This window comes from Pteropus vampyrus, unplaced genomic scaffold (genome assembly GCF_000151845.1).
Source record: "Pteropus vampyrus isolate Shadow unplaced genomic scaffold, Pvam_2.0 Scaffold541, whole genome shotgun sequence".
Taxonomy (NCBI): Eukaryota; Metazoa; Chordata; class Mammalia; order Chiroptera; family Pteropodidae; genus Pteropus; species Pteropus vampyrus.
This window is the reverse complement of record NW_011889322.1, coordinates 1,715,826-1,740,890: the sequence shown is the minus strand read 5'-3', so window position 1 is coordinate 1,740,890 and position 25,065 is coordinate 1,715,826. Positions and strand designations below refer to the sequence as shown.

The 25,065-nt window shown below is 37.1% G+C and overlaps 1 protein-coding gene across 1 annotated transcript; it reads left to right on the top strand.

Annotated features, from left to right (window-relative positions):
• Positions 1-6,103: 6,103 nt before the first annotated feature.
• CUNH2orf15 (chromosome unknown C2orf15 homolog) lies at positions 6,104-23,401 on the top strand. Its single transcript, XM_023525233.1, is given in 4 exon segments — positions 6,104-6,175; positions 21,552-21,624; positions 21,627-21,690; positions 21,692-23,401. Coding segments are annotated over 4 exon segments (447 nt in total). The 3' UTR covers positions 21,930-23,401.
• The last annotated feature ends 1,664 nt before the right edge of the window (positions 23,402-25,065 follow it).

Below are 25,065 nucleotides of genomic sequence, written 5' to 3'. Positions count from 1 at the left end.
CTCAAAAAGAAGAGAATAGACCTTCTGGAGATAAAGAACACACTGCAAGAGTTGAAAACTGAAATAGCAAGCTTGGGAAATAGAGTCGACCAAATGGAGGAAAGAGTCAGTGATATTAAAGACAGAAATCTAGAAATAAATCAGAAGGAAGAAGAGAGAAATCGAAGAATAAAAAATAATGAAAGAGAAATACAAAAACTAGCAGATACCATCAGGAGAGGAAACATAAGAATAATGGGCATTATCAAAGGCGAGGAAAAGGAGCAGGGACTAGAAAGTATTTTTAGACAAATAGTTGACGAGAATTTCCCAAATCTAAGGAATGAGCTGGAGCTTGGAATTCAAGAAGTCAAGAGAATACCCAATTATCTCAACCCAAAAAGGCCTTCACCAAGATGTATGAAAGTTATCAAAAATCAATGACAAAGACAGAATTCTCAAGGCAGCCAGGAAGAAGAAAACAATAAGTTATAAAGGAAAACCCATTAGATTATTGTCAGACTTCTCAGCACGAATCTTACAAGTCAGAAAGGAGTGGAATCAAATATTCAAACTATTAAGTGAAAGGAACCACCAGCCAAGACTAATGGATCCAGCTAAGCTCTCCTTTAGGTATGAAGGTGAAATTAAGACCTTTCCAGACATAGAAAAATTGAGTGAATTCTCCACTACGAGGCCTGCACTACAGGAAATACTGAAAAGGGTCAGTTCACCTAAAACAAAATGGAAAAAAAAAAAACATAATTAGGAGTAAGGTGACTAGCAGGCAAATAGAAGCAGAGGAGTGCAACCCTTACTAAGAACAGGGTATTATACGCTTAAACAATAAGGAGAATTGCTATAGCAAGATAGTAATGAACATTCGGCATGCACAGAGACAAATTGAGACAACAGTGACTGAAAAGGGGAGGATTCAAAGATCCATATTCACAAAGGGGAATGGAGATAAGGCACGCACAGAAGAAAAGGGGTGACTGTATATATATAACTATCCTTTATATATTCATAATGGTAACTGCACGCCAAAGATTCAGGACCGAAGTATATAACATAAAACAAGAAGAATCAGAGGTGAAACCCACAAAAGCCAAACAAAATAAAGAAAACAGAAACTCAAGGACAAGAAAGCAATGGAAACACCAGGCTACCAGAAAGCAAAAGATAAAATGGCTATAAGAATCATCCAAAATGTAAATGGACTGAACTCACCAATAAAGAGGCACAGACTTGCAGAATGGATCAAAAAAGAAAACCCAACTGCCTCCAGGAGACCCATCTCAGCTCCAAAGAAAATATACACGCAAAGTGAAAGGGTGGAAAATGATATTTCAAGCAAATGGCATTCAGAGAAAAACAGGAGTAGCGGTACTGATAATGGATCAAAAAAGAAAACCCAGCTGCCTCCAGGAGACCCATCTCAGCTCCAAAGAAAATATACACGCAAACTGAAAGGGTGGAAAATGATATTTCAAGCAAATGGCATTCAGAGAAAAACAGGAGTAGCGGTACTGATAATGGACAAAATAGACTTCAAAATAAAAAAGATAAAGAAAGATACTGAAGGACACTCCATAATGATAAAGGGAATCATGCACCAAGAAGACATAACAATAATTAATTATCTATGCTCCCAATCAGGGAGCCCCAAAATATATAAAGCAATTACTAACAGAACTAAAGGGAGAAATAGACCAAAACACTATCGTAGTAGGGGACCTAAATACCCCACTGTCAGATATGGACAGATCAACCAAAAAAAAAACCAATAAGGAAATAACATCCTTAAATTATACATTAGACCAACTGGACATAGTTGACATTTCAGAGCCTTTTATCCCAAAACAGCTGCATATATATTCTTCTCTAGTGCACATGGAACATTCTCAAGGACTGACCACATCTTGGGACACAGAGATAGCCTCAACAAATATAAGAGGGTTGAAATCATACCAACCATATTCTCTGATCATAATGCTTTGAAACTAGAGATCAACTGCAAAAAGAAATCAAGAACCACAAATATGTGGAGATTAAACAACATTCTACTGAAGAATAACTGGATAAGAGAAGAAATAAAAAGAGAGATCAAGAGATACATAGAAACAAATGATAATGATAGTACAACATATCAAAACTTTTTTGACACAGCAAAAGTGGTCATAGAGAAAAGTTCATATCATTACAGGCCTATCTCCAAAAACAAGAACAAGCCCAAATAAACAATCAAACACTTCATTTTTAAAAAACTAGAAAAAGAAGAACAAATGAAGCCTGAAGTCAGTAGAAGAAAAGAAATCATCAAATTAGAGCAGAAATAAATAAAATTGAAAACAAAAAATATAGAAAAATAAATGCAACAAAGATTCTTTGATTCTTTGAGAAGGTTAATAAAATTGTCAAACCCCTGGCTTAACACACTCAAGAAAAAAGAGAAAGAACACAAACAAACTCAGGATGAAAGAGGAGAAATTATAACTGACATCTAAGAAATACAAAGAATCACACAAGAACACTATGAAAAAGTATATAACACCAAATTTAATAACTTAGAAGAAATGGACCAGTACACAGAAAAATACAACCTTCCTAAACTGAATCAAGAAGAACTGGAAAATCTAAATAGACCGACCAACAGTATGGAAATTGAAACAATCATCAAAAACGTACCAAAAAGTAAAAGTCCAGGACCAGATGGCTTCACCAGGGGATTCTACCAAACATTCCAAGGAGATTTAATATCTATTTTCCTCAAACTCTTCTAAATAATCGAAGAGGAGGCAATACTTCCCAATTCATTTTATGAGGCCACTATCACCCTGATACCAAAACCTGGTAAAGATAACACACAAAAAAAGAAAACTACAGACCGATAGCTCTCATGAACATAGATGCAAAAATCCTAAATAGGATACTGGAGAACCAAATACAGTAACATATTAAAAGGATTATACACCATGATCAACTGTGTTCCATCACAGGGGCACAGGGATGCTTCAATATACGTGAATCGATTAATGTGATATATCACATAAACAAATTTAAAAATAAGAATTATATGATCATATAAATAGTTGCAGAAAAAGCCTTCGACAAGATACAGCACCCATTTATAATCAAAACACTTAACAAAATCAGTATAGAAGGAAAATACCTTAATATAATACAACCCATATATGACAAGCCCTAGCCAACTTAATGGTGAAAAACTAAAAACCTTCCCTCTAAGATAAAGAACAAGGCAAGGCTGTCCACTATTGCCACTGTTATTCAATATAACATTGGAGGTTCTAGCGAGTGCAATCAGGCAAGAGAAAGATATAAAAGGCATCCAAGTAGGAAACGAAGAAGTCATACTGTCACTATTTGTGGATGACATAATTCTCTATATAGAAAACCCTAAAGACTCCATAAGAACACTACTAGAAACAATAAGCAAATACAGTAAAGTTTCTGGATATAAAATCAATGTTCAAAAAGCCATAGCATTCCTATACCCTAATTATGAAGTGTCAGAAAAAGGAGTTGAAAAAATAATTCCTTTTGCAATTGCAACAAAAAAAGATAAAATACCTGGGAATAAATCTACTGAAACATGTGAAAGACCTAATGAAAACTATAAGACCTAGTTAAAATAAATCAAAGAAGATACAAAAAAAATGGAAAGATATTCCATGTTCTTGGATTGGAAGAATCAACATAGCCTTATACAGATTTAATGCAATCCCCATCAAAATCCGATCAGCATTCTTTTAAAGAAATGGAACAAAAAAAATCATCAAATTTGTATGGAAGCACAAGATCTCGAATTGCCAAAGCCATACTGAGAAGAAAGAATGAGGCTGGAGGCATCACTCTGCCCTACTTCAAATTATATTACAAAGCGACAGTAATCAAAATGGCATGGTATTGGCAGCAAAACAGACACAAGACCAGTGGAACAGAATCGAGAGTCCAGAAGTAAACCCATATGTATACGGGCAAATAATTTTTGACAAAGAAGCCAAAACATCCAGTGGAGAAAGGAAAGCCTCTTCAATCAATGGTGCTGAGAAAACTGGAAAGCCACCTGCAAAAGAATGAAACTAGACTGTTGTCTATCATTGCACACAAAAATTAACTCAAAATGGATTGAGGACCTGAATATAAGACCTGAAACAATACAATGCATAGAAGAAAACATAGGAACTGAACTCAAGGACTTTGGACTTAAAGAGGATTTTATGAATTTGGCCTCAAAGGCAAGGGAAGTAAAAGCTAAAATAAATGAGTGAGACTACATCAAACTAAAAAGCTTCTGCTCAGAAAAAGAAACCGTCAACAAAGTAAAGAGACAACCATCTCAATAGGAAAATATATTTGCAAGCAATGCCTCCAATAAGGGCCTAATATCCAAAATATACAAAGAACTCATATAACTCAATAACAACAAAAAAAAAAACAAACAATCCAATCAAAGAATGGGCAGAGAACCTGAACAGACACTTCTTCCTAGGGGACATACAAATGGCCGACAAGTATTTGAAAAGATGCTCAACATCGCTAGCTATTAGGGAAATACAAATCGAAACCACAATGAGATACCATCTCACACCTGTTAGAATAGCTATAATCAAAGGACAAGTAATAACAGATGCTAGAGAGGATGCAGAGAAATAGGAACCCTCATACACTGCTGGTGGGACTGCAAATTGGTACAGCCACTATGGAAAACAATATTTGTACACGGATGTTCATAGCAGCACTATTCACAGTGGCCAGGACATGGAAGCAACCAAAGTGTCCTATAATAGATGATTGGCTAAAGAAGCTGTGGTACATATATACAATGGAATATTACTCAGCCATAAGAAGAGATGAAATACTGCCATTTGCAACAACATGGATGGATCTTGAAATAATCATACGAAGTGAAATAAGCCAGACAGGAAAAGTTAAAAATCACATGATATCACTTATATGTGGGATATAAACCTAAAAGCAACAAATGAGCAGGATAAACAAACAGAGACTTATGGACATAGACAATGGATTAATGGTTACCAGAGGGTAAGGAGGAGGCGGGAAGGGAGAGGTAGATGAGGGAAAAAAATTAAATCATTTCTTCAATTTAAAAAAATAATAAATAAATAATTAAAATTATTTTGTGACTACTCGCTGTTGGGATTTTTCATGCCAAAAAGTTGTAAAAGTTGACAGCATATTGTTTCCTCGTCAGATTTGAAATGATTTCAGACATCCAGTGCAATACAAATAAAATTGTTCTTGTTTTTTCCTGAAAACTGGAGAGATTGTCTGTTTATCAATAATGATAACTACAACTGTAGTTGTTGAACTAAAACAAGGTTATTTTCCTCTTATATTTTCCCCAGGTATTCTGATACACACTTCTGAAAAAAGTGAACAATTTTACAATTTTCTAAGGCCCAGTGAAGATGTACTTATATAAATGTATTGGTGAAAGAATATAGAAAACACATACCAGAAATACTGATGTAGCATGAGGGAGATGACTAGGAAAAATTTCAGAAGACTAGTTAACCATTAATCACTAAGATAATATGGCCTCATGTTACAGAAACTCACACTCACGAGTAGGGATGACATAACCCAGTCACTCCTTCAGTGAACACCTACTGAGCTCCCTGCTTGTGTGAGGCAGTGTTGGGACATGAAAAATAGTGGTGACCAAGGCAGATATTCTCTGTCTCATCATAAAGTTACAATTGACAGACATGCAAGAGACAGACATGAATCTATTACACAAAAACTTTGTACAACAGATTACCTGCCCATGCATTTAAGGTACTCTAATATATCAAATTTAACCATATGCTCCAGGCTAAAAGAAAAATTATTTAATTAAAGTCCCTCTAAGTTTCTCCCCCAGCTGATATGAGTTTGGCCTCCATGATTCCAGAGATAGGAAAAGCACAACTGAAAGACACAGAGATACAAGAAGTGATACTAGGCTCCTGTTAGTAAGCCACTGAATGGATTTTCAACTGTAAGGTTAAGGCAAGCTTTTTCTCTTACACACAAACATCAGAATAAGTAAAAAAGTTTATTACAAATGCATAATGGGCTCCTTTGAGGTGGGGTGAAGATGGAGACTAGGAGGCCAAATGTCTGCTGGGAGCTAAAGAATGTGCAGAAGTGTAAGGAGGACATAGAAGAAGTAAGCATTTTGATGAAGACTCTAAGGTAGCTGTGTCTTGCTATGTCCAGGAGGAGAAGAGAAAGCAGTATGGCTGTTCTAACAGTGGTTCTCAAAGTTTGATCCAGAAATATCTGGGGATCCTAAAACTCTGTGAGGAGTCAGCTGCATCGAACTTTTAATATGATGTTACTTGCCTTTTCATTCCCATTTGCATGCAATTGATAGTGTAGTTTACCAGAGTCCTTGTGATTTATAATATTGCAAGTGTGAATGCAGAAACAAATATTGAAATCCAAACATCTTTTATTAAGACAGATATTATCTAGAAAAATGTAAAACAATGCATTTTTTTTTACTTTTTTTGGTAAAATTTATTTTTCATAAAAATAGATTAACAAAATAACTTCATTATTATTATTTTTAATGAATTTCTAAGTACATATTTTAAAACTGTCTCATGTTTAATTGTCCAGTATTGTAAATATGGATAGATATAAAACACATAATAAATATTCTTTGGTGTTTTCAATAGTTTTGGCCTGTATGGAAGGTCTCCAATTTGAGGACCGCTGTGCTTCATCACGGAGAACAGGAGATAAACTTGAACTAGGGAGGCTAGAACAAGGGGCGAGGACTGGGCACAATAGCCATGCTGGCCACAGAGACACAGTATGTCCAGAATGGACAGAGAGGCTCAGAGCAGAACACATGAAACAGGAATAGAGGGAAGATGTATGTTATAGGAAAAGTGACAGCCGATTGGGACTGAGGGTAAGGGGGCACGTGGTGCCCATCCCTCTAACATGAACACCCAAGTGCTAGGTGGTGCCAGTGCAGAAATGGGAAACACTCAGGGAGGACAGAAGGAAATGCCTGGTACTGGACCCAGTAAGGCTGTCATGTCAGCAAGGTCAAGCAGACATGAGAATGCAGGCTACACTGAGCAAAGGCTGCAAACTGGAGACAAACGCTGGCAACTGTCCTCCTGTAGGTATTTCAAGTCATAGGAACCCACAGCTCTGTCTATATAAATACTAGAGAGTGAGACATGTCCAACGCCAAGCCCCAGTCAGCCCAATACTTAAGAGTGAGGCAGACTGCAGCTACCTTGCGGTCTCACCTAGGCTGTCTCTACACATCACTACCAGCTGTCGTTCCTCAGTAGGTCGGTTACTGAGTACTGAAAACTAGATTATGTGTTCAATATGCTATAAGCTCTAACAGCTCTAGTGAGGTATGATTGATATACAATAAGTGGTGCGTACTTAAAACGTACAACCCGATACGATCAGCACACACTGTGAGACCACTGCCACACTCGGGATGGTGAGTAGACCTTGTCACCATTCAACATCTTCCACCTGGCCCCTGGCCCCAGATATACACTGATCTGCTTTTTCTTGCTATAGATTAGTGTCCATTTGCTTTCACTTCATGTAAATGAACCTCACAGTCTGTGTCCCTTTTGTCAGGCTCTATCCACTTACAGTCATGTTGAGATTCACTCATGTTGGACTATGCATCAACAGTCCATCTTTCTCATTGCTGAGTGGCACTCCACCAAATGGATGCCTCAGTGTGGGCTGCCTCTGTGGGTGGATGGACCGGGGCTGCCTCCAGGTCCTGGACCTCCTTTGACATTTCATGCAGTGCTGCTTACTGGTGATGAAACCTTTCAGCTTTTCAATGCCCGAAGAAAATCTTTATTTTGGCTTCATTTTTAAAAGATACTTTCAATGCGTATAAAATTCTAAGTTGACAGTATTTTTTTCTTTTGTCATTTTCAAGATGTTCCTCCAAAGCCTTCTTGCTTACATTATTTCTGACAAAAAATCTGTCATCTTTTTCTCTTTCTGCTTTTAAGATTTTCTCTTTGTCACTCATCTGAGCAGTTTGATTACAGTGTTAGTTTTCTTAATGATTCTTGGCTTGAGGTTCATTGAGCTTCTTAGATCCATGAATTTATATATTTTCCACCAAATTAGAAAAAGCTTTAGTCTTCATATCTTCAAATCCTCTCTCTGTCCTCTTCCCCTTCAGGGACTCCAGTTACACATATGTGAGGGCACTTGAAGCTGTCTCATGTATCACTGGTATTCTGTTCACTTTTAAATTTTCTTTTCTGTTTCACTCTGGATAATGTCTATTGCTGACTTCAAGTTTACTATTTTATTTTTTTTCAGTAACATCAAAACTGCTTAAATTTCAAGTGTATCTTTAATCTTACATATTGTAGATTTGATCCCTAGAAGTTCAGTTTGAGTCTTTTTCAATGTCTTCCATGTTTCAGTTTTTTAAACAAAGAATACAGTTATAACAACTGTTTTAATATCCTTGTCTGCTAACTCTAACACCTGTGCCATTTCTGGTTTGGTTTAGATAGACTTACATTTTTCCTCCTTGGTTCTGTTTTCCTGCTTCTTCATGTGCTTGGCAATTATTATTATTATTTATTATTATTATTGGGTGTGGAGAGTATAAATTTTAACTTGCTGGAGGTGGGATATCTTTGTACCTTTGTATATCCCTGTACATTGAGCTTTGTCCCGGGAAGCCACCAAGTCACTTAGGACAGTCCAATTATTTCAGGTCATGCCTTTAGGACTCTCTAAGCAGGACCGGGCAGTTTCCATCCAGGGCTTCTCCCACTGCTGGGGCATGTTGTCCCGCCCACTGCCCTGGAAAGGGTGGGGCTTCTGTCTGTCTGATGGGAGTGGGCACTGTTCCAGCCCTGCGTGAGTAAGCATCACACATTTTCTAGCTGGTCCTTTGGGCTGATTCTTTTCCCATCCCCCAGTCTTTCCTTCACAGAAGTGAGTAGATCCGTTCTCACCTAGATACTCAGGAGACCTTTGTGTAGATCTGGGGTGCTTCCGCTCTGGGCAGCTCTGTCCTCGGGTATGCTGACCTGTGAATCCCTGCCCTCGCGGTCTCTCCACATCCCAGCTCCAACTCCTTAACTCAGGGAGTCTGTCCCGCTCAGCTAGGTCCTGCCATCCTGGAACTGTTGCCCAGAAACTCTCCCGAGGTAAACTGAAACAACCGTAAGGCCCCCATCCCTCAAAGATGACCACCCTTCATTGCCTGATGTCCAGCCACTTAAGGACTATTGTTCCATGCAGCTTGTCCATAACTGGTTGTCTCAGGAGGAGGGTAAATCAAGACCCTGTTACTTATCTTGGCACAAAACCTTTACCTCTTTGATCTTACAATAGCCCTTGAGTTGGGCATTATTATCTGTACCTTACACATGAGGAAATGGGGGCGTCATGTCAATAACGTGGTTCAGTCGCGTTCACCGAGCTGCAGTGATACAGCTATGGTGTTTAAACATGTCTTCTAAAGCTGTTGCACAGACCCGTTATGACAACTGCCTCTGGAGGAAGTGAGAGATAGCCAAACGGACACTCAATACCGAGAAATTGCGTAAATTGGCTAAATTCTCACTTTCATAAGTTGGTTTGGAAACAGTCCTCCCTTAAAATGCTAATGAGTGCACACAATGAGCCCTGAAAGCTGTCACAGCAAAGAACTGAAGGCCTGAAGGAGCTTTTCCATCCTTAGGTCACTACCACGTAGGTTCCCACTGTCTCCACAACAAAGCCTGTCGCCGGACATCAGCCCACGCTCCAATCATAAAGGGCGGCAGACATCTGGGGCCCTGACCCGTTTCTGCGTTGAACTCTGATAAAGGTCTCCTCTATTCTACAATTAAAGAAATACATTAGGAATAATAGTAAATCTGTTTCCTTAGAGCCTCTACTCCATCGATGTGGCATTTGAAAACAACCAGCTCCAGAGCTCAGAACACACACACCCGGCCTGGCAGGCACAGGAGCAGACCGGAGCCTGGCCTTCCTTTCCATTTTCTCTAATGTCCTGTTCTTTTCATCCTGGAATGTAATCAGGTCTTCCTAAAACCCTCAAACATCACATTCAGTGATAAATTATGACATGGGAAATAGGGATGAGATATTATGAGTACTTTACTGTTATATATAATTTAATATTATGCCCCATTTAATATTTTATGTAGTTTAACATAGATTACCAAATTTCTAATGAGGGGGCGAAAAAAAAAACCATAACGAAGTCCTTGAACAGCTCAACAGCTCCCCCTCGCGTCCTTTTACATACTACACCTCAGGTCCCTTAATCAAAGGTCAGAGGCTGGAAGGCGTTACTCAGACTTCCTGGGCTAAGCTTCCTTGTGTGGCCCATCAAGGCAGTCCATGATCCAAATCCAAGGATGCACATGCCAAACGGTCGTGGTGAAACACTGAGACAAAGACCATCCATTCAGAGTACTAAATGGCAGGAAGTGCCAAACAAATATGGTTTCATGAATAACCTCAAAACCTATAAGTAACTTTCCCAAGAAAAAAGAAAAGAAGGCAAAAGAAAATGTAAGTGTCACAGGTACTGTTATGCAGAATTTTATCTTTTTGACATGGAATAATTTTGCTGTTTTCACTCGCTGTATATTTTATAAAACAAATGCGATCTAATTTTTCACATTTGAAATTAAATGTGTTACGAAGAACAGAAATAACTTTCAAAGAGCCATGAGCCAAAGTTATTTTCCACAAGGGGCAAAGGGACAAAAAAAGCACTTATTTCATCACAAAATCTGTGTATTTGATAGATAGATGATAGAAAGATAGATAAATAGATAGATAGATAGATAGATAGATAGATAGATAGATAGGTTTAAATTTTGAGACTCTCTTCCTCCAAAAAAAAATCAAGATTTTGATTTTATTCCAACTTGCCTTTTTATGATGTGAAGTACCACTTGTAGATGATATATATGTTTGCATGTGTGTATTTATTTTTAAAATAACATCATGCCATGTTTTTAACATTAAATTTTTAAAGTTTCCTACCTTGCCCAAAAATCAATTTTTAAACTACATGTAATTTGCTGTCAGTGTTTTTACTATTCAGCAGAAGACTAGGATTATTTCCAAAATGGAACACACTGTGTCACTACAGATGATAACAAATATTAGCTGGAAGTGGACATTCTGTATTTTTTTTCATGATATGCATTTCAGAAAAGAAAATCTGAACACTCTACTAATTCACTTGCTGGTAGAAGGGCTGGGATAAGAATCCAGGCAACCTGGTGCCAGAATATGTGCTCTTAACCCCTACAATACTCCACAATAAAAAATGATTTGATGGATACAATTTTATTCACAGATATTTAAAATAAATAGTGATGGAAAGTAACATGAAAAATGACTTTCTCAACTTGAAATACACATGCTGAAATGTCAGCGAGTTCATGCAGGAGCATAAAGAAGTAAATCTTTCTCTTCAGACATGGACTGAATTTAACTAATTGATTCAAATGTTCAGTGGCTCTTTTTCAGTCCTGAAATAATTGCAGTTGCTCATTTACCAAATATTTTGAACAGGTACATTTTGAGTAGGCAGTGAAATAAATTTACATAAAATAATTGGTTAATCTGACTTCAGAGAAAAGAATTACACCACTGAACAGGTGCATTCAAATTTTCTTACGTTAATAATCCAAAAGAGCATGAAGAAGAAAGCGTAGAAACTTTAGATCCGTTGCTAACAACTTGACTCTAGAGATTTAAAAAACAACAACAACAAAAGCTGCTATGAGACCCAACGCTACCCTTACTTGACAGGGAAAAAGAGACTGAAAGAGCAAAGCCAGACATACAGAGGGGATGGGCTCTGATGGCCATTCCTTGTGGAGTCCTCATGGGGTGGTAAGATAACCCACCTGCCAGCATGCACTCACCTGGAAGGGTTTCATGACAAACCCTAATCCAGGCATTCTGGCCAGGCAGTTCTAAACCATGAAATGGTTCAAGTGGGACATACAGGAAAAGCTGGAGAGCTGAGGACCACTTGTCTCCTGGTCCCTGTCTCCAGCCCCGGGGGCACTCTGAACAGCATACCTGGGACATCTTGTACAACTTGGGGTCTTGCAGCAGACAGGAACCTTTAGGAATCAGTCACACAGGCCCTGTCAACTAGTATCAACTGCCACCGTGGAGAGTTATGGGATATAGTCAGAAGAGTCCCTTACTACTCAACCAGGTCATGGTGACACCATCCTTTCATGCACAAATGAAGTAAGGCTTGTTGATGACTGACGCAAGTAGAACACAAGGGATATGGAAAAAGTGGCCCCAACATATGACATTTTAAAATCTGTAAAACATAAATTTTTATCTTTGGAATGTCTCCCCACCAATTACTGCCAAGTTCAAATGAAGTACACAGCCACTCCAAGCAAATACTGACTGTTTGGACAGATTTGGATAAACCTGACAAAGTAAATAAATATTAAATCAGTTAAAGAAACATATTGCAAGAAAAACGTAGGAAATGGTTACACTCATGATTCATAGTATTTGTCATAAAATATCCTTATGAAACCTAGAATCTCTCTTCTTTCCTTAATTAGGAACAACAAAATCAATTTTCCTTTATCAAGATTCTTTTTGTCACAAAGAAGTAATCATCTTCTTATGCTTTGATATATGAATCATTCAGAGAATTACACACGTTTATTTTACCATTAAATTGTCTTTAAATAATTTTCATCACTAGAAATGTATGCTATTGTTTTGAAAACAATAAAAAATGTTCATATCTTTAACATTTGACAAACCATCAAAGTTGCTGATAAAAGTTATGAATATCATGAACTATAGTTTATCTTAAATTTCAACACACACACACAAAAAAATGCTTGCAGTGTATCAAAAAAAGGGGAGGGGGATCAAGAAAATCCCCAATACAATTTTAGAGACAACATAGTTTTTTAGAGCACAGAGATTGAATCATGATTCCCTGCTAACAAGTTAAGCTCCTCTGATCAATGATCACCTCGGATGCAAGCGCTATCCAATGGCAGCAGTCTGACTTCCAGTTACTACCAGCAACGCCCTTCCTTTGCATCCAGTTATTGCTTACACGCAGGAGGCTCAGTCCTCGCAATGGATGCAATCACATACAAACATCTTTAAACAAGTGTATACTGAAAATATGGCATTTTAGGGAGAACAATGTATAATCTCATTTCCTCTTCAGATACTAAGATTATTTTGAATAAAATATTCTCATTGTCCAGCATTATTGAGAAGAAATAAGGGGAAATGTACAAATTTCAGAACTCCCAGTTGGAATTGAAGACATGAGAGAGGGGGGAATTATTAATATAAGAGGTAGGAAAGCACTTCTCTTAGGGAAAAAATAAGAAAAGTTTAAGCATTTATGTGTGCCACCTAGATGTTATGGAAGATTCTTTGGAAAGAATGTAGGCGAGAGATCATTTTAAGGCCAAACAGGGGTGTGAGGATTTTCTTTTCTTTCCCTATCAAGGACTATTGACTTCCTCCCCCAGCCCAAGAACGTGAAAACTTTCTTCCCTCTATGAAATGCAAAAAGTGGTCAATACTCCATCCTGCCCCCAACTAACCCTTTTATATATAATACCTCTGCTCTCTCTCTTGTGACACAATCCTGTGCAATTCTAAGGTCTGAGTTTTCTAGTCCCTTAGTTTCTCCATCATTTCAAAGGCTTCACTATGAACATCTCTATTTTGCCTTTTTCCCATTTCTCCCTCAAAATAATCTGGGACTCCAATTACATATGTGTTAAAGTGCTTAATATTATCTTATATCAAACTGATGCTCTGTTTGTTGTATTTAATTGGACAGTTTCTATTGATATTATCTTCAAATTCACTATTCTTTTCTTTGGCGGTGTTAATCTCATCCACAATATTTTTCATGTCAGAATTGTATTTTTTCATTTCTGGAAGTTTGATTTTTAAAAATATCTTCCATTTCTGATCTCTTCATGTCCACGCTTTGCTCTACCTCTTGAAAATATGGAATATATATTAAAATAGCTGTTAGAGTCCTTGCATACTTGCATACTAATTCTATCATCTGTGTCATTTCTGCTTCTATTAACTGTTCTTTTTTCTTCCTGGTTATGGTTCATATTTTTCTGCTTATTTTTATGCCTGGTAAGTTTTATTGGCTGTCAGACGTTGCAGATTTTACATTGTTGGGTGCTGAAGGTTTTATTTTTCTTTAAATATATTTAAGCTTTGTTCTGAGATGCAGTAAGTTTACTTGGAAACAGTTTGATTCTTTAAAGCTGCCCTGTCAAAAATAGTAACCACTAGGTACATGTCTCTATTTGAATTTATTAATAAAATTAAATCAAATTTAAAATTTAATTTCTCATTTGTACATTTCTAATGTACATACATGGCTAGTGGCTACTATATTGGACAATAGATGTAGAATATTCTCATTATTGCAGAAAGTTTTATTGGACAGCACTGCTTTTGAAGTTTGCTTTTAAGCTTTTTAGATTCAAAATAGTTTTTATCTAGGGCTAATTTGGCCCCAATACTGAGCAAATGCCCTTCTGAGGACTATTCGATGCCCGATGTATTAGGAGTTCTCTCCACTCTGGCTGGTGGAACTTGATTTTTGGCCTGTGTCTGCTCGTTTTTGCTGGTTCTTTTCTAGGCTTCAGTAGTTTCCCTACACACATAGACTAATCAGTACTCAGCCAAAGAACTGTGGGGAACCCTCTCCAGATCTCTGAAGTTCTTGCTCTCGTTGCACGGCTCTCTCTCTCCACAAATTCTAGCCATCTCCGCCTCTGCAAACTCTGGACTCTGTCTTCTCAAAGACTTGAAATAGGCAGGCTCAATCTGGTTCCCACTCCTTGTGCTGAAGCCTAAAGTCTCTAGGCAGTGAGCACTCCCAGGGCTCACCTTGTTTATTTCCCTTCTCTTAGGAATTACTCTCCTGCACTGCCTGTTGTCCAGTATCTAAAAACCACAGTTTCATCTGTTTAAGATGTTTAAGGCATGAGGATAAATCTGGTCTCTGTTTCTATATCATGGAGAGAAGCAAAAGTCAGCTGGGTTTTCACAGTCGCAGTCTCCTGTCACCAACCATCCCCAAAAGAAGTGGTTCGCAATTCAAAAAGCGCTCCAGGCTGAGGACATTGTAAGTGCCCAGGCCCTGATGCAGAAGAGGCTTTGGCACAGCACGTGCTGGAGGAACAGTCATGTTGCTGAGGCAGAGTGGGACACAGGAGGAGACAACAGAATGTTAGCTCGTATATCAGTCTCCTACTGCTGCTGCAACAATTTACCACTAACTTGTTGGCTTTAAGACAGTGGTCTCCAACCTTTTTGGCACCAGTCACTCCTATGAGAATCTGATGCCTGGTGATCTGAGATAAAGCTGAGGCGGTGATGCTAGCACTGGGGAGCAGCTGAAATACAGATGAGCTTACTCGCTCCTCTTAACCCCCGCCGCTCACCTTCTGCTGTGCAGCCCAGTTCCTAACGGGCCACAAGCTGGTACTGGTCCGTGGCCCAGGGGTTGGGGACCCCTGCTTTAATAAACACAATTTTATTATCTTGCCGTTCTGGAGGTTAGAAATCCAAAATGCATCTCACTGGGCTAAAATCAAGATGTCAGCAGGGCTGCATTCCTTCTGGAAGCTCCAGGGGAGAATCTGTTTTCTCGCCTTTCCAGCTTCCAAAGCCTCCCCACTTTGTTTGGCTTGTGGTCTCCTTCTATCTTCAAAGCCAGCAATGACCAGTCAGGTCCCTCCTACACTGCATCAGTGACATTCTTGCCTCTCCTTCACTTATACTCTTGTGATTACAGTGGTAATCACAATTGGTAATTACACTGATTAGTCTACAACAGTCCCCCCACCTCAAGGTCAGTTTATTGGCAACTTTAATTCCATCTGCAACCTTAGACATCTTTGGGGGTCCTTATTCTGCCTACAGCTGAGATTTGATATGCAGAGAATCTGGCTTTTTCGCTGAGATAGGAAGCAACTAGAGTGTGTTCAGCAGAGCACTGATGTGATCTGGCTTATGTTTTAAAAGCTCATTCTAGATACAGTTTGAAGACCATACGATGGAGAGGGACGGGCAAGGGTGAAAAGAGGAACAGGATTCAATGGAGAATTGAATGTGGAATATGAAATAGGAGTTAACAATTACATCACTAGAAAGGCACAAGTTTTCCTGTCACCCTGCATTCTCAATACTAGGCATTCTCCACCTTTCTAACGTCTGCCATTCTGATAATAGTAAACTTGCTATTCTCTGATTCCTAGTAAGTTTCAACATCTCTTTATGTACTCATTCCCTATTGGGATTCTTCAATCCGTGAATTGTTTTTACATCCTTTGCCCATTTTTCTGTTGGGTTTCCTTGTTGATTTGTAGGTATTCTTTTTTATAGTCTAGCTATAGATCCTCTGTCAGCTGTGGACAGCACATCTTCTCCATCTTTTTAACTTTATTTATAGTTTCTTTATTTAAAAAAATTTATTGTGAGTAGTCAGATCCATTAGTTTTCCTCTTATTAGGCTGTTTTGTTCTTATTTAAGACATCTTTTTCTACTTCAAGGTAACAAATATATTGTCCTACATTTTTTCAAATCATATCACTGCCATTCACATTTAGGTCTTTACTGCATTTGGAGTCCATTTTTGTATGTAACGGAAGGATCCTGCTCTATTTTTGTCCACAGAGTGAACCAGTGTTCACAGTGCTATGACAGTAAACTTAGTCTGTTCTATCCCCTTTGCTGTACAGTGCCACCTTTATCATATGTGAGGCCCCTGCACAAACCTGTGCAAGTTGGAGCTCTGTCCTATTCTATTGCTCACTTATTTGTACCTGCACCTGTGCTAGACTGTTTTTGTTATTTTTACTTGGTAGCATATCATAATATCTGGTAAGGCAAGTCTGTGTGTGTGCGTGTGTGTGTCTGTGTGTGTGTCCAAATTTACTTAGCTCCTTATGGAATCGTATTCTTCCTTATGCATTCATGATTTCTTCTTGAATGGCAATCCAAATGTCAGGCCAAAGAGGCCCCAAGAGGGACATGTCCTCCCTTCATGTCCTCAAGATCCCAGACAAGTTAAGGTGAGACTCCTAGGGCCAAATACATCCTATTACATTTGATTCTTCCCCAATCCCTCTATTAGAATGAAGTTTAATATGCTAGTTGATAATGATATGTTACTGTTACACCTTTGCTGATTTCAAATGCAGTATTTTGTTTTATAGTTTTAGTATTTTCTTTTTAACTTTTTCACTTTGTATTTTGAAAAAGTTTTAAACACAGAAATTTAACAAGAAAAACACTGAACAATTTTTTATCCTTTCTCACATAGATTCAACAATTGTTAATCTTTTACATATTTTATTTTATTGCTAGATAATTTGAAAGCAAATCGTAGATATGCTTCTTTACTCCTATTTTAGCATGTATCTCCTAAGAACAAGGACATTCACTTATATAACCAGAATACAATTGATCACATTCAGGACATTTAATATTGATGTGATATTATTATCTAATAAACCATCACATTCAAACTTTCCAGTTGTCCAAGTAATTGCCTTTTTAGCACACATCCCAGCCCTGCCCACCCTCCTCAACCCAGGATCACCCAGTGCGTATGGAAGTCATCTCTCTAGTCTCCTCTGACCTGGAATGACTCCTCAGCTTCTCTTTGTCTTTCGTGCACTGACATTTTTGAGTACAGGCTATTTGTTTTACATAATGTCTCTCAGTTTGCATTTCTCTGATTGTTTCCTCATGATTAGATTCAAGCTATGTGTTTTTGACAGGAGTGTTTCTCTTTTAAATAAAGAGGAGAAACCAAAGAATAGAATAAACTCGTTTATTAATTTCAAAGTAGTATTGGATATTTATTTGATGAGGAAAAACTCTTAAAGTTCCAAATCTAAGAAACACGTATGCTTACATTTTAGAATATTATCACATATATCTCTCAAAGATTTAGCCATAATTTTTGGCTAAATTTCACTAAATGGCATTTGATTCCCAGAAAGCTAAATCTATACTATTTTTCTAATATTTACATTAAAAACATTTGAGTAACTACCATGTTTAGCATATGACAATAGGCCCAAGACCCTGTTCTGTTATATATCAAACACTGCTAGTCAATCACAAATATAGACAAACAAGGTTTTAAGATATCTCTAGAAATCTTGTCAATAAATGATTAGGGCTTGACAGGGATGGAATTGTAAACTCATGAAAGGTAACAAAGGCCTAAATATTACAGAATATATCTAAAAAGTGGTTAAGTGCTTTCATTCATAGCTGTGGAGTCTGTTTTAACTTCACATTGCTGCTAGAGCGTCTTTAGCAGATCACTGCTCCCTAATAAGTACTGGGCTTTCATTTGTCTTCACTGTCCCCCTTGTGCCAGGAAACCAGTCCTTTCTGCCACCCCGGTCAACTCTGCTCACCAAATTCCTGCCTGTCTTTCAAAGTCCAACCCCAGAGACACCTCCCTCCTTTCAGAGCCTTTCCAAGCCCTCCCACCATGTTGCATGCTCATCTCTCTTAACAAATTGGGATCCATAATAAAAGGTTCTGTTTCTTTATTGGACATCTTTTTTTTTTTCCAATTTTTTTGTATTGTGGTAAAATACATATAAAATTTACCATCTTAACCATTGTGAAGTGTGCAGTTCAGTGCATTAAACATATTCATAATATTGTGCTCTCATCACCACCATTCATCTCCAGAACTCTTTCACTTGTAAAACTGAAACTCTGTACCCATTAAAAAATTACTACCCTCGGCAATCACCATTCTACTTCCTGTCTCTAAGATTTTGACTAGTGTAAGTTCCTCATATAAGTAGAATCATATATACAGTTTTTGTCTTTTTGTGACTGACTTATTTCACTTAGCACAAGTCCTCAAAGTTCAGCATGTTTTAGCATATTGTAGAATTTCCTTCTTTTTAATGTTGAATAATAGTCCATTGTATGTATAGACCACATTTTGCTTATTCATTCATCCATAAATGGACATTTAAGTCGTATCCACGTTTTAGCTGTCATGCATAGTGTTACTATGAATGTGGATGTACAAATATCTCTTCAAGATCCTGCTTTCAATTCTTTTGGGTCTATATCCAGAAGTTGGATTTCTGATCATATGGTAATACTGTTTTTAATTGTTTGAGGAACTGCCAAACTGTTTTTCCACAACAGCTGTACCATTATATAGTCCTAATAACAGTGCATAGGGGTTCCAATTTCTCCACATTTTCACCAACACTTGTTATTTTATTTTTTTGATAACAGTCATCCTATCTGGTGTGAGGTGGTATCTCATTGTAGCTATAATTTGCATTTCCCTAATTATTAATGCTAGTGAGCATCTTTTCATGTGCTTATTCGTCATTCATATATCTCCTTTAGATTAACTTCCTTGGTTATGTTAATTTCTAAGTATTTTATTATTATATTTAGGCTATTGTAAATTAAATTGTTTTAATTTCCTTTTTAAGTTGTTCATTGTTAGTGTATAGAAATGCAACTGCTTTTTGCATGCTGACTTGTTATCCTGCTACTTTGCTGAATTGATTTATTAGTTCTAACAGTTTATAATGGAATCTTTAGAGTGTTCTACATATGAAATCGTATCCTCTATGAATAGAGATCATTTTACTTCTTCCTTTCCAATTTGTATGCCTTTTATTTCTTTTTGCTCTGGCTAGAACTTCCAGTACTATGTTGAATAGAAGTAGCAAACATGGGCATCCTCACCTTATTTCTGATCTTAGAAGAAAAGCTTTCTCTACTGAGTATGACGTTTGCTATGGGTTTTTCATATATAGTTTTTACTGAGTTTCCTTCTTTTCCCAGTTCATTGAGTGTTTTCCTCATGAGTGTTGGATTTTGTCAAATCCTTTTTCTGCATCAAATGAGATTATCTTATGGTTCTTTTCCTTCATTCTGTAATGTGGTGTATTATATAAATCAATTCTTGTATGTTGAATCATCTTTGCATTCTGGGAATAAATCCCACTTGGTCATTGTGTATAATCCCTTTGATATGCTGCTAAATTCAGTTTGCTAGTATTTTGTTGAGGATTCTTGCATCATTGTTTATAAGGAATAGTGGTCTGTAGTTTTCTTGTAGTGTCTTTGCATGGCTTTGATATCAGGGTAATGCTGGCCTCCTAGAAGGAGTCAGGAAATGTTCCCTTCTCTTTTTGGAAACATTTGACAAAGATTGATATTAGTTCTTCTTTAAAAGTTTGGTAGAATTTGCAAGTGAAGCCATTGAGTCCAGGGCTTTTCTTTGTCAAGAGATTTTTGGTTATTGATTCAATCTCTTGAGTAGTCATAAGTATATGCAAATTTTCTGTTTCTTCATGATTTCATCTTGGTATATCCAGTGTTTCCATAAATTTATCCATATAGCTATATCAAATTTGTTGACATATTCATAGCACTCTCACAATCTTATTTCTGTAGAATCAGTAGTAATCTCCCACTTTTATTTCTGAATTTTTTTTCTATTTCATTTCTCTCTGCTATAATCTTTATTATTTCCTTCCTTCTGCTAACTATGAATTTAGTTTGTTCTTTTTCTAGTTCCTTAAGTTGTAAAGTTAGGTTACTAATTTGAGATTTTTAAAAAAAAATGTGTTTATAGCTATAAATTTCCCCCTTAACACTAATTTTGCTGCATCCTCTAAGTTTCGATATGTTCTGTTTTGCTTACATTCAACTCTAAGTATTTTCTAATTTCCTTTGTGATTTATTTGATCCATTGGTTGGTTAAGAGCATGTTTAATTTCCACAGATTTATGAATTTTCCTGTTTTACTTGTTACTGATTTCTAACTTTATCTCATTGTGGTTAGAGCAAATATATATCTATCTTTTTAAATCTATCGAGACCCTTCTGTGGTCTAACATATGGTCTATCCTGAAAAATGTCCCTTGTGCACATAAAAATACGCATGGTGCTGTTGTTCTACATGTGTCTGGTGGAACTAGTTGGTTCAATTTGTTGTTTAAGTCCTCTATTTCCTTACTTATCATCCAACTATTATTGTAGAACTGTATTTCTCCCTTCGATTCTGTCGATTTTTGCTCCATATACTTTGATGGTGTGTTATTACCTGGTAAACATTTACGGTTGCTTCAGTATCTTTATCTTTTGGAGAACACTAGCAGTGTTTGGACTTCAGTAATTATTTCTTTAAGCCATTAATAATCAATTAAAGTTTTTGATAACTAGCATGATAGAAGAGACTAAGTAGATAAGTTCTATTATTTTCTGAAAGTAATATCTGGTAAATTTATAAAATTTATCAGATAAAACATAAAATCTGGTAAATTCCTTTTTAAAAAGACTTTCAAAGAATCTATAGAACTTGTGACCCCTCCCACAGAGAAAATGTAAACACTGAAAGGTAGGAGGTGATTTCACTTTATATTCTTGGCATCATCACCATGACATTTCATTAAAACAAACATTGCCATGAAATTAGTTGAAGTTACTGCTGTATTCACTAGTTTCTATTTCCCCACTAGGCAATCAAGTTGAAGAAATGCTTCTAGTACTTACAGTGCAAACTATATTTATTCGGCTGTTCCAATGGGATTTTCTCTTAGTAAATCTGCTACTCGCATCTGCTATATGTATGGATTCAAAAGTGGATGACCACTTAATGCAAGGAACTGAGAAAAACAAGTTAGAACCAGTAACTTGGTTATTTCAAAACACCAAGAAAATAAGATCAGAAAACATAAACCAAGAAAACTTTGCAAGTAAAGAGACTGACACAGGATCTCTTTCAGAAAAAATTTTGGGTTGAGTGGTTTATGTTACAGAAAGTGATGGAATCAAAATGACAGATGTGGAATGAAGTTATTTGTACAAATTACCAAAAAAGCCACAAATTACTTTTGTCTAAGAGGGCATGTGTTGAATGAGAACTTAACCCTACTGAGAAAACCTAACAGAATGAAGGAAGATGACTCCTTTTTTTTTCGCTGTTTATGAATCACCTTAGACTGCATTTTTTGATGATACATATTGAAAAGTTGCTTTAGGGAGGAAAAGCTTTTCAAAATTCAAAGCAGGTTTCTCTGTTATTACATTCTATCCTATTCAAAATCAGAATTTTTGAGTAACAGTATTTAAATGGCACCAAAACATATTAATTAAAATGTATTTATTTAACAAGTGGTCAAAAAAGATAAAACGGTGCCCAATTTGACATCAGTATGTCACACTATTTCTGGTGTACCAATTTTCTATGTTATAATTCCAGTTTGAGATTTTGCTTTAGGGGACTTTATCTTCTTTCCTGTTTAGTAAAAGCTCACTGCAAGTAAACTCTGTTAAAGACCAGCAAATTGTATACTTTGAGAAGCAGTTCATATTTCAAATTATCTTTTTAAAACTGTTATTTTTCCTCTATGTTGAATTAATTTGTTACAAAATAGTTATTTCCAAGTGTAATAGTTTATTTTGCCGATGCTACCATTTTATACCATCAATATTTCATAAGAAAATAGACTAGTACTAAATACCATTCTTACTGAAGCTTGAAACAGCACTGTTGTCCCAAGTAATGTTAGATGAAATTAAAACCATTTTGTGTCTGGACATAGCTTGAAACAGCACTGTTGTCTCAAGTAATGTTAGATGAAATTAAAACCATTTTGTGTCTGGACATAGAGTGGCCTGTAACAACTTATATTATGTATGTTTTGAACATTTTTCTGTACTTTAATATATAATGACTATCCCTAATGCCCAATTGAGTTATCTCCTTAATATTCATAAAAACAAAGAAGAAAATTCATCTTCTTTTAGGGGAAGCAATATTTTATAAATTGAAACAGTACTAAACAAATATATTTGTAGGGGAATATTGAGTCTAGAGTAAAAATATTGAATGAGAAATAAGCCAATAAGATGATGTTTATCATTTATAAAACATAATTCTATGGGAGAGAAAACACAGACAAATCATTCATTTGTTCACCTAGCCTGACACCGTGCTTGGTGCTGGGGATATAGTGGTGAGTAAAAGAGCTACTACCTTACAGTGCTTGCTGTTTGTCTACCAGGGAAGACACATAAGGTACAAATTGTGATGTGCCATGAGGAAAAAGTAAAATGTTCAGAAACAGAAGAGGAGACATAAACTTGATTTTTAATAGTGGGAACTAGAAAGGCTTCTCTGAGGACATGACATTAATAACTTTTGCAGTGACATAGTTGTCCAAGTAAGATGATGGTGATGGCTGAGGTGTTGAGAAGGGGACAGATTCCAGGTGAAATCTGGCAGGACATAGTGATGGTCTGAAAGTGGCACCTGAGGAAAAAGGATTTCTAGCAAAAAAAATGGCTAGCTGCATGGAGGCTCCCACGGGGAAAGGTGAGCTCAGGAGCATGGTTTTTGGGCATACCAGATTTCCAAGGCAAGTAGACAGTTGTATGTATAGAACTGAAAATATAAATTCTGAAGTCGTATACAGTAATGGTATTTAAAGCCATGGGAATGGGTGAGATTGCTTAAGGTGAATGTGTAGTTTGAGATAAAGTCCTGAGGAACTCCATAGCTTAGGAGCTGGTCAGCGCAGGGGGAGCTGGCAAAGGGGACTGAGAGTTGGCAGTGAGGCTGGCTGAAAACGAAGACAAGATAACGTCAAGATTGTCCACAGGAGTCTTTAAGGTAGAGGTCGTCAGCTGAAAGGTTAGATGAGAACTGAAAGGTCCATTGGATCTAGCAACATAAATGTCACCAATGACCTCAGCAAAACCACTTTTTTAAAAACAGGGCCTTGGCTCGGATGTTTACAAACTTGTTTTTCACCTCCAAGAAAGTCCAAGTGGACATCTGATAGTTATGTTGGATGCTGAATTTGGAATGATCCTTCGTTGTGTGTGATGCTCCATGCACTGCAGGATGTCAAATGTAGTAGCACATCCTAGTCATTGAGACAATAAAAAGTGCAAACATTAATTACCCACTGCTGCTAAGACATCAGAAAATCTGGATCCCCAAATCCCATCTAGGCCATAGATTAAGCAGCACACCTGGGAAGGGAAATCCACAAAGACTTCCTGGAAAGGCTAGAATAGAGCAAGTTTAATCAAGACAGCAGCCTCACTTAGGTATTTGTTTTGGGGGAGAATTCTACAAGTGGAATCCTAAAGTGAGCACTTTTCAGCATTCTGTTGTTTCTGATAAGAAAGTAAATAGAAAGTAATAGAAAGTAAATATTAAAATAATGTAGTTCAGCAGAAATAAGGATGGTAGGCAACTTTAAATTCAACAAATCCATATAAGGGTATCAGATCTATAATACATGTGTTGGTGTTATATCTAATGATGCTGTTACTGATGCTAGTAACAATAGCTACCGTTTATTCAGCTGGCATGTGACTGTCTTGGTTGAGATCTCCTAGAAGCTGCATGTTACTTTTGGGGAAAAGTTAGTAAAGGGGTGAGGAAAGTAAGGAAGCAGAAAAAGTCAGCTAAGGAAGAGGACTCAGATGAATTCTTGCCCTGATCCACAAGGTGTTCTGCAGGTTCACACCGCAAAGTTGTCCCACTGTCCACTTTGAGGTGAGAGGACTATTGTACTCTTATACCAGTTGGGCACTGGTTGCCAACCACCAAGCCAAAGTGGGTGGGGACAGGGAGGTAGCAGGAATCACTCAGGTGTCTGGGGATGACAGCTCCCACATTCAGCAGCTGGAGAATGGATGCATGGATTAAGGGTAAAGGGGGCCAGGGTAAGGGTACTAACAGCCTTTATGACAATGCCAGACACCTAACATATTATTTTCATTTTATTTTGAAACCATTTCAAAGTTACAGGAAAGGTGAAAGTCTAGTACTAAGACCCTTCCCTCCCCACCAACCATTTGAGAGAAAGTAGCTGACCTAATTCTGTCACCCCTGAACACTTTTAAAATATGCTTTAAATTTCATTTTTATTTTGTGAGATATTATTGACATATGACTTGTATTAGTTTTAGAT